This window comes from Bidens hawaiensis, unplaced genomic scaffold (genome assembly GCF_021521415.1).
Source record: "Bidens hawaiensis isolate Kalapana, Puna unplaced genomic scaffold, B.hawaiensis_p1.1 tig00057499_1, whole genome shotgun sequence".
In the NCBI taxonomy this organism is placed as follows: domain Eukaryota; kingdom Viridiplantae; phylum Streptophyta; class Magnoliopsida; order Asterales; family Asteraceae; genus Bidens; species Bidens hawaiensis.
This window is the reverse complement of record NW_027500365.1, coordinates 26,329-36,689: the sequence shown is the minus strand read 5'-3', so window position 1 is coordinate 36,689 and position 10,361 is coordinate 26,329. Positions and strand designations below refer to the sequence as shown.

Sequence of the window (10,361 nt, the reverse complement as noted above, 5' to 3'; positions counted from 1 at the left end):
TTAGTTATTGATTCACTGATAATATAAAAGTTTTTATGTTGCACCATTTATTAATTTCTTATAAATTACTTAACATTCAAAAATAAAAATCATAATTATGAAAAACCAAAATCGAACCTGGAATTTAGTCTTTACAAAAACATAAAATCAAATTGTGGGTTTTGGTTTGGATTCGGTTAGTTCATTTATGTCGTGACTGGTATTTTGGTTGCACGCCAATTATTTCGGTTTAATGCACATCCCTACTTACACATGTGTCTCGGTGACATCACTAGACTCTTTAGCAACTTCACTGGGGTGTCCCCATTGATGGGGCTGAGAGACAGTGGCTTCGTTCCGAGACAGGTGGTTTTGAGGGCGGAATCTAGGAAGATTGCTAAGCATGAGGCAGCGTGTTTGGAGAATCAGCACGTGTTCATTCCATTTGCCTTCGACACATTTGGATCCCTAGCTCCCGAGGTGGTTCGCTTTTTGGAGCAGGTGCAGAAGGGGGTCCACAGTGACTCGCATAGCCCGAGGAACCAAGGATTTATATTTAGTAGAATAGGCTTTGCGATCCAAAAGGGGATAGCGGCGCAGCTTGTTGCTCGCTTACCCATTATCCAGATGTAATTTGGTTTGTGTTAAATGTTAATAAAAAATAATTCATCTTCAAAAAAAAAAGCAACTTCTAAAAACATAGTGACAACTTTAACACGTTTTTAGCGACTAATACACGTCAATAAAGATGGTTAATCTTTCACTAGTGCAAATCTTAACCTGAAACTCGGTATATAGAGACAAGCATCTGAGTGATTACCTGTTGCAGTTGAATCTTGTGAAATTTTGTCCGAACACACATTCTCCTTGGAAATTTGTCGGTATAGGCCCTAATCCATAGTCATTGAAGCTTTGTGACTCCGGCCACACGCCTGATATGAGTATCGTTTTTCATTATGGGGCATTGCTAAAAACAAGCGCAAGGGAATGTCACCAATAACGAGTTTATAAGGAATTAGTGTTTGTAACCAAGCACCTGAATCAATGACACCGACAATAACATCCGATTGTATGTCTGTAGGAATATTGCTATATTGAGGAATAGAATCGACTCCTAAAAATTTCCATGAATTGGTTGTATGTAATCGATTCATCCTACTCTCAAAGACCGAAACAACATCTTCATTTTCTGCAAAGCAAACCAAACTATAAACTGTTAAAAAGAATTACTACTATGACAACCTAAAACTCTTATCTTGTTATCTAGTTCGTTTGATCAAAGCCAAAATTTATATACTAATAGGGGGTGTACACGAGTCGAGTCAAGCCCAACTCTTTTATAGCTCGATGGTTGAAGCTATGGCTTGACTCGTGTGTAAATTTTCAAACTCAAGCTTGACTAGGCAGCTTAGTATATTAATGTTAGAAACTTTTCTAAATTTGTCTTTAAAGCTATAGGTTAGAGTTTTTCTACATTCGTGTCTCTAAGTCAAGGTTGCAAAAGTCGTTATGCGCACCCTATGCGGCCGACCGGGGAGTTGAGTGTACTCGGAGTACTCGGGGAGTACTCGGAGAGTACTTGGACATGACAAATATAAATATAATTTATTTTTGGATGTTATATATATATATATATATATATGTCAATATCATAAGTTTACAAATATTTATAACAAAATAGGTGAATATCAATATAAATATGAGAAATGCATTTTTAAATACTAATTATTCTAAAGTTTGATAATCATTAGTTAAAAAAATGATATTTGTTCTTTGATTTTATACAAATATGAATTATGATCTTCAATTATATAATCATTGGTTCACTGACTAGATGCGATTTAGATGAGGTTGACTACCTTTGACCAATTCTTAGTAGCTAGGCGGAGTTAAAGAAACTCCCCTCAGTGACATACCTTGTAACGAGTACTTGGGGAGTACTCGGCCTTGTAAACCTACTTTTACAACATTGCTCTAAGTTATATGTTAGAAACATTTTCTAGATTAGTAAAGCTATGTTAGAAGCATTTGGCTAAGCAACACTAATGACACTATATTCAGACATCAATAACATGTCACACGGCCCATATGACCTTAATTAAGCAGGGCATATGACATGCTAAAATGTTATATGCATCATATAACGGGCAAAAACTGGTCATATGAGCCATGTGAGGCAGTGTTCACCAATCATGTCATATGACATGTTTGACTAACGTACAGGAAATTACCGATGTGACTACTAACGTCATATTGCTCATATGTTCATTATTCATCTTATCATATGGCTGGTATGCTACAATTAGGCCCGGTTTTGGGGCAGTGCCATCTGTGCAATGACACAAGGCTCAAAGGTCAAAATGGGCCCAAAGAATTTTTTAACACATATATGACAATATGGGCTCAAACCCAAATTGATAAAATCCATAGAAAGATTGTCACATCCGATACAAACAAACATCAATTTAAATAGTATCTAGAAAAATATTTATAGTAAATACTGAATATAATAATTTATATTGTAGTTTGTATATTAACATATATATAAATAGATTAAAAAATTATTATGGCGGGTTACAATTGGGTATATTATTGGGTAAATGGGGCTATCTAATCGATTCGGATAATCGGTATATTACAATCACGAACCCGTCCCAAATCCGTGAAAAGTTAAAAGGTAATCCCAAACCCGTCCGATACCCTAATGGAGCGGGTATTAACCTAAGGAGGAGGCCTAAATTTTATCTCGCACGAGGCCTAAATTTTTTTTATCATTCTCGAGGACGGGCCTGCTACAATATGACCCACACAACATCATATGACGGCACAAATGGTGGTAGTTACGAGCTGTTTAGAAACCAACTAATCGCTCCAGCCAGTTTTGATGTAGTAAAGAAACCTGAAAGTTTTGTTGCTTGGTCGGGAGTAAGCATCGCGGAGAAGCCTCTAAAGCTTCTAGTATAATGGTGGATCGTTGCTTCCTTTGCTCCATTATAACTGGAAAAAAAAACAACATTTTAAAACATATATTGTAGTAATACGAATATAATGAATAAAACAAATGTCTACATATAGTGCTTATAGCCATGTACGTTTTCGTGCTTGCCTTTCAAGGAGCGATGCAAGCAAATTATGGTTGGCCGAGATGACAGATTCTGAGTTTGGGTGCGAGTGTTGTCCCATGTAGACTATGTAATGCTATATATTGAAAACACAATTAAGTTAGCACCATATCCAATGTTTTAGGGAGGACACATCTATAATAAAGACATTAACTTAACTAGGATTTTTCAACTACAAGGCCCCAAAATAATTCTTTTTTACAATTGCTTCATTCAACTAATCTACACTGCAGGTACCAATTTGATGGGTTAAACTGTTAAAGTACAAGACAAACGAAACGAAATTACGAACCGACCCGGGGAAGTGACCCCCAAATGCAAGTTAAGGGAAAAACCATTACCTTTCTATCAGTATCGCCACGGCCCATCACAATCGTAACAAGCAACATAAAACTAAAAAATCTTACTAATTTCATACTTGTTGAGGAGCCAAAGGGTTTCTTTTTTAGAAAGTTATATAGGAACCTGCTTAAGCAGTAGATTTAGCAACTTTGCAACTGAACTTATACTCTTTATGCAGATGAGGTCATGAGAATTTGAGAGCTATAAAAACAAAATTTTATATTTATTTAATTAGTTAAAAAGAATTTGAGTTGGAGGGTAGCAGCAATAAGCCGGCTGGTATAATGGTAATGTTGGTTCCATAGCCGGCATTTGTTTTTTATTTTTGTTCCAAGAAAATTGTATTATTGCAAATAAGATAAACTGATTACTTATGATGTGTTTAAACTAATTTTTATTGTTGATAAAATAAAATTAGAGATAAAACAAGTAAAGACTTGCATTTTGCTTTAACCATAATACACATATATTATCGTTTTCTTCACTCGATCCTCTCCGTATTAAGCAGTTCTCACAGTTCACCCTTATGTGGAACAAAGCACTTTCAAGAACCTTGTCAACGTCAGCTCGCATGATTTTAATTAGAAAAAAACAAATATTTAACAAACAAAAATCTAAGGCTTTAAGAAAACACATGATTAGTTCATATTTGGGATGAAAACTGGTTGCAACATAGGTTGCTATGTAGAACCGGTCGTGAGGATCAACCAACGAAAACTGATTTTTTTTTTTTTTGTTAATTAGTTTTCACCTGGCAACCCAACCCAACATCAAGCAACGATGTGAATGGTCAAACAGAGAGTCAAATTTCTTTTCATTTTTCCATTTCCATGAAACTTGATATCTAGATACAAGAACATGTTGATGTTAAGAAGACGGAAAGTGCAATAATGTAAACGGAAAATACGACAGAAAACCAACATACTTTCTGTTTTTTTCTCACATAAGTCCCTCAACAACTTTTTGTACGTTAAAGTCCCTCTACATGTTAAATTTAAATCGAAATCACATTAACAGCAATCGGACTCCTAACCATATGGACATCATTTCTCCATGTCAACGATCCAAACTCGAAGCTGCCATTGCTGCTTTTATAAGGTACAAAATCGACCCTGTAAGTCATCTTCTCCCCAGATTTCGAAAACCTAAGGACATTAGGATAAACCGAAGCCTTTACTCCTGCAATTGCTTCTAACTTTGAATAATAAACAGTCGGGCCTTGACCGGTATATGTAACAGTCCTGTAAACCGATAAATTTCCAGCCATGTTAGCGACACCAATTGACGGATAGTTGAAGTTATAAGAGGGGGTGGGAGGATTCTTGCAGGAAATTGGTGTCTCGGTCAAGTTTTTGAGCTGTGCAATGCTTGCACCATAGCTGCATAGGAGATCAATGACATTGTTGGTGTCAAAATCGTAAATGAGTCCCGGGTCTACTGCTGCAGCTGGATTTATGTGTCCTGATCCGTAATCAAAAGGAGTTGCGTTTGTAGAGCCGTCGTTTCTTATGAAATTTTGGGTATTATCAGTGGTGGTAGCTGCAAAAAATTGATATTACGACCGATGTTTAGTAACATAACCATTTTCGGTAAAATTTATCTGCTTACAAGGCTTTCTAACTTACTAACCAAAGTGCTAACCTGTGGTCATTATTGCAGACTTTATCGCGGCTGGGCTCCAATAAGGATGAACCGATTTCAACAATGCAGCCACCGCAGATACATGTGGACACGACATAGAAGTCCCAGAGATAATATTATAGTTGATGCTATTGCCAGCAGTATCTTTAGTCGCGAGAGGTGACCACGCTGCCAAAATGTTCACTCCTGGTGCAGTTATATCCGGCTGCATTTAAGTTTACAACACGTATTAGAAGTTTAGAACTCGAGTTTCACTTGGTAAATAACACATAGAATTGAAAGATAACAACTTTGATGATGTCAGGAGTTATGATATTCGGTCCCTTGGAAGAGAAGATCGCCATCGCTGGTGCTGGTTTAATCCCAACGTTTGTTACTGTTAGGTAGATTCTAGCTGTTGGATTCCTGGAATCACAGTGAAACAATTCTGGTTTAGGGTTTAAGGTTTAAGGTTTACTGAATTATGTTTTTAAACCGTGCTTTTATAGATAAGTTATATATTTATGATTTAGTGGCTTACTTTTCTGTTTTCATGTATGTTTGAAGTTCTTCAGCTTCTGTATTCCCGATTAAAACACTTGGAATAACGGATTGAAACAACACGTATTTTCCAATAGGATCGATGATGATCATCCCGGCACCGCCACCTTTTTTGACCTCAATGGCCTTCTCTTTCCTATCATCGTTAAGCTTCTCGAGCATACAGACCACGATTTTCCCCTTGATTGAGTTTGAATCCAAGGTATTGCTCTTGCAAAAACTAGACAAGAGGAGCCAAAACAATGAATATTTTAGTTCAAAATGTAAGTGTCGCACACGACAAATAGTGTCGTCTATGGTACATTTTGGCTGTTACATTTGTGACGATTGGGTTGAAAAACATCTATAGATTGTATTAATTATGTTTTGTGTTTTGTGACTGTACAATGGGCATGTTAAGTTTTATAATACGTAGTTGATTCAAGAGTTCGCAGACTCATACTTGGACTAGCCAGACTTCCACAGAAGTATTATTATTATTTTGGCTTCCGCCATGCGTGATTTTGTTAAATAACTTACCTTGCATTTGTAGAGGGAATACCCGACGCTGCAGCAACGCCACCAGATATTATACTGTACAGTTTCCCTTGATCAGGAGTTGTGTTTACCCCGAAACCTTTTAACTGCTTTAGATTCCCGAGAAGTACATATGATGGAAACTCGCGATCAACTGTGCTAGCAGCCACAGTAATCATCCATGGAGCCACATTCGCCGCTGTTCTTGGAAATATGCTGTTACCCGCCGACGCACTTACAACAATACCTTTCTGAAACGCGTGAAATGATGCGATAGAGTTTACGTCTTCAAAGTAATTTTGTTGGGGTGGATTCGGACCAAAGGAAATAGAAATAACATCAACACTGTCGTGAATAGCGTCGCTAAATGCTGCAAGAATGTCGGCATCTTCACAACCACCGAACCAGCACGCTTTGTATATGGACAACCTAGCACTTGGAACACCTCCTCTTGCAGTGCCCGAGCCAAGCCTGTATAGGCTAACATTGGAAACCTTTGATCCAGCAATAGTAGATGATGTGTGGGTCCCGTGGCCATCGCTATCTCGTGCTGATCGAAAGAAAGTTTGGTTAGAGTTCTCAAGAGGGCCGTTTATCGCTTCGAATCCTTTGTAGTAGTATCGAGCTCCTATAATTTTCCTGAAAAACGACAATTAAAATAGACGAAATCAAGAATTATCCGTAACAAATCCATTATATGACACAACAAATATATAGTGTCAAAAATAAAAATTAATTCGGTTTCATGCACACCCCTAGTTACAGACGTGTCACGATATATAGAACAAGACCCTTTAGCGACTCCCAAAAACTTAGTGACATCATTAAACATATTTTTAACGACTAATGCCCGTCAATGAAGATCGTTAATCTTTCATTAGTGCAAATCTTAACTTGAAGCTTCGTAGTACATAGAGACAAGCATCGCAATGATTACCTATTGCAGTTGAGTTGTGTGAAATTCTCTCCCGACACGCATTCTCCCTTGAACTTTGTTGGCACAGGCCCTAATCCATAGTCATTGAAGCTTTGTGACTCCGGCCATACGCCTATATTGAGTATTGTTTTTCATTAGGGGTGTCGCTAAACAAGCGAATTGAACAGAGTGTCGCTAAAGCAGCTTTATAAGGAACTAGTATTTGTAACAAGTACCTGAATCAATGACACCAATAATAATATCCGACTGAATATCTGTTGTAAGCTTGTTATACTTAGGGATAGAATCGATTCCTAAAAATTTCCATGAATTGGTTGTATGCAACTGATTCATCCTGCTTTCAAAGACCGAAACAACATCTTCATTTTCTGCTCACAAACCAAACCATGAACTGTTAAAAACAATTCAGTGTGATGATTAAAAACGTTTCAGTTTGATTAAAACCAATATTTTTATAATGCTATAGGTTAGATTTTTTTATTTTTTTTTTCTAGATTTCTATTACTAAGCTATATGTTAGAAACTTTTTCTAGATTTGTAGGGTATGGCTAAGAAACACCTGTGACATGTGTCACACGGCCCATATGATCTGATCTTAGATGGGTCATATGACAAGAAAAAACTGCCATGGACCATATGACAGACGAAAAATGAACATGAGTCGTAAGAGGTGGTTTAGTTAACACACAATTAAACAAAATGATTGATGTGACCATTAACAAATTATACGACTCATATGAGTCTATGACATGTTTAATTAACACAGAATGCATGATGTGACCATTAACAAGTCATATAACTCAGGTAAATAATTTTTTGTCCTGTCATATCGGTATGACATAATTCATATGACCATTTTTCATTTTATCGAATGGCCAGCATAGCATTGCCTACATTGCATCAAATAACCTTGTATGATGTGACAGGTGTAAAGTTTAGGTTCGTGTTTGTATAGCATAATATGTGTCAGTAAAGCTGAAGTTAGGATTTTTTTTTCTTTTCTAGAATTGTGGCGCTATCATTGGTTAGAATTTAATTAATATCTACATGGCATAAAAGAAACTATTGTTAGTTGGAACTTAGACTATTTGTGCCGTCACAAATGTTGGTAGTTATTTATAAACCAACAAAGAAACCTGAAAGTTTTGTGGCTTGATCGGGTGTAAGCATCGCTGAGAAGCCTCTGAAGCTATTAGTATAATGGTGGATTGTTGCTTCTTTTGCTCCTTTATGACTGAAAAAAGAAAGCATAGGTTCAAAACATATTACTGTGAATATAATGAAAAAAATGTAGTTATAGCCATTTATTTGCTGTTACCTTCCAAGAATTGATGCAAGCATATCATGGTTAGCCGAGATGACAAATTCTGAGCTCGGGTGCGAGTGTTGTCCCATATACACTATGTAATGCTACACACATTGATCAAACGTAGTATATGTTACCAACAAATTTAATGTTTTTTTTGTAGGAAATATCATTAAAGACATTAACATAACTAAAATTTCAATATTAAGGCCCCAAATTTTTGACTTTTTTTGTTTTTTGTTTACATTTGCTTCGTCCAACCTATTTACTCTGCCGGTGCCAATTTCATGGGTCGAGAAGTACATGAAAGTGACGACGTTTTGAAGGAAAACCGTTACCTTTCTGGCATCGTCATGGCCGACCACGAGTGTAGCAAGCAAAATAAAACTGAGAACTCTTACAAACTTCATACTTGTTGAGGAGCCAAAGGGTTGCTCGGTGGATTTAGGCACTTGGCAAATGGAATTGTATGCTTTAAATAGATGAAGTCATTGAGAATTTGAGCGCTATAAATGATTAATTTAAAATAGTTTAATTAATTAAGAAATATTGAGTTGAATGGTACTAGCATCAGTTAGCCGGCTGGTAATGCAATTTCCATAGCCGGCTTTTGTTTTTTGTTTTTGTTCTAAGAAAATTGTATCATTATTAATAATATACTTTGATTACTAATAGTGTAATTAAACTAAACTTCTGAAAAAGTTGTGTACATTTTACTTTACCAGTAACACATAAAGCGTTTATATAACCACCTCACTCGCTCACTCACTCACACATTCTTGTTAAAACATGAGAATACCTAGTACAATTATATTACGTGGTCCTCACATTTCATACTTAAATTTGTTGTCTCAAACTCACTTCGCGCGTGTGTGCTTGTATATATAAAAGATAACACAAACTAGCAGGATGCTTGCATGTGGAGGTGTCCTAATGACCCATTGTTATTAATAAAATACATTGATTGCTAATATTGTGATTAAACTAATTTCAATGCACTAGTTACAACTTACAAGTCACTGAAACTGTAAGACACCAACAGTCAATTTGGCATCATCTGCATACACACAAACATCCCTTTACATTCCCAAAAGCCAAAACAAGCAATTTAAAAACTTAATAACACCTTGATTTTTCATTGATTCAGGATTAAGAAAACACACACACATACATATGTATGTATATATATATATATATATAGGGAGAGGATCATGAGAGAACTCCACTTTATGGAGAGAACTAGAGAACTAATAATGAAGTATTTTTAATTTAATTAAAAAAAATATTTTTAAAATTTTTTTCTTTCATCCTTCTTATATGTTGTTATTCTTCACCACAAAATAAAAAAAATTAACGAGTAATGCATATATGCAATACACCGACTTTTTTTTATAATGCATATGTGCAATAGTGTGCATTTTGATATTTGAAATAGTGTTGAATAGCATATATATAGTTGTTTGTATTGTTTATTTGCAATAGTGTTATATTATATACAAAAATTAAAAAAAATCGATATAGTGCATATGTGCATTAGTGTTGTATTACATATTATGCGATAATGTGTTTTGCATACAATTATTAGTGTCTTATTTGCATATATTCAATAGTGTGTATTGGATAATGCAATTGTGTTGTATTATATGCAATAAAACACTAATGTATATACGCAATAGGCATTAGTGCACATATGCACTACAGTACTACACCGACAAGTGTTTTTTTTTTTTTTAGAATGAGAAAAGAAAAAAAATCACAAAATAATTTTTTTTAAAATAGTTAAAAATAATTCTTTACTAGTTCTCTAGTTCTCTCTTTAAGAGAAGTTCTCTCTAGACCCCCCCTATATATATATATATATATATATATATATATATATATCAATTTTTCACCTGGAAAAAGCTTGAACATGCTCAAACTTTTACAATAATCCAACATGAATTAGTAAGATGAATTTTACATGAGCGTGTGTCCACTG

The 10,361-nt window shown here is 35.5% G+C and overlaps 1 protein-coding gene and 1 long non-coding RNA gene across 2 annotated transcripts; both read right to left on the bottom strand.

Annotated features, from left to right (window-relative positions):
• Positions 1-801: 801 nt before the first annotated feature.
• On the bottom strand, positions 802-3,588 carry LOC143601881 (uncharacterized). Its single transcript, XR_013147742.1, has 4 exons — positions 3,443-3,588; positions 2,879-3,177; positions 1,016-1,168; positions 802-911 (listed from the first exon to the last, which is right to left on the bottom strand). It is a non-coding gene; the product is annotated as an uncharacterized LOC143601881 (long non-coding RNA).
• A 370-nt stretch (positions 3,589-3,958) lies between these two features.
• Positions 3,959-8,812, bottom strand: LOC143601886 (subtilisin-like serine-protease S). The gene is made up of 10 exons (XM_077079165.1): positions 8,722-8,812; positions 8,396-8,487; positions 8,214-8,311; positions 7,293-7,445; positions 7,078-7,189; positions 6,144-6,779; positions 5,605-5,844; positions 5,375-5,489; positions 5,085-5,289; positions 3,959-4,982 (listed from the first exon to the last, which is right to left on the bottom strand). The coding sequence occupies exons 1-10, from the start codon at positions 8,791-8,793 to the stop codon at positions 4,438-4,440; spliced, it is 2,268 nt and encodes a 755-aa protein (XP_076935280.1). The 5' UTR covers positions 8,794-8,812; the 3' UTR covers positions 3,959-4,437.
• Positions 8,813-10,361: the final 1,549 nt, after the last annotated feature.

Bases quoted from the DNA above. Each gene is read 5' to 3' on its own strand.
- LOC143601886 (XM_077079165.1), bottom strand. From the start codon at position 8,793: ATGAAGTTTGTAAGAGTTCTCAGTTTTATTTTGCTTGCTACACTCGTG. The intron at 8,488-8,721 runs GTAACGGTTTTC...CAATGTGTGTAG, and splicing joins GCCATGACGATGCCAGAAAG to CATTACATAGTGTATATGGG. The intron at 4,983-5,084 runs GTTAGCACTTTG...AATTTTTTGCAG, and splicing joins GTCTGCAATAATGACCACAG to CTACCACCACTGATAATACC.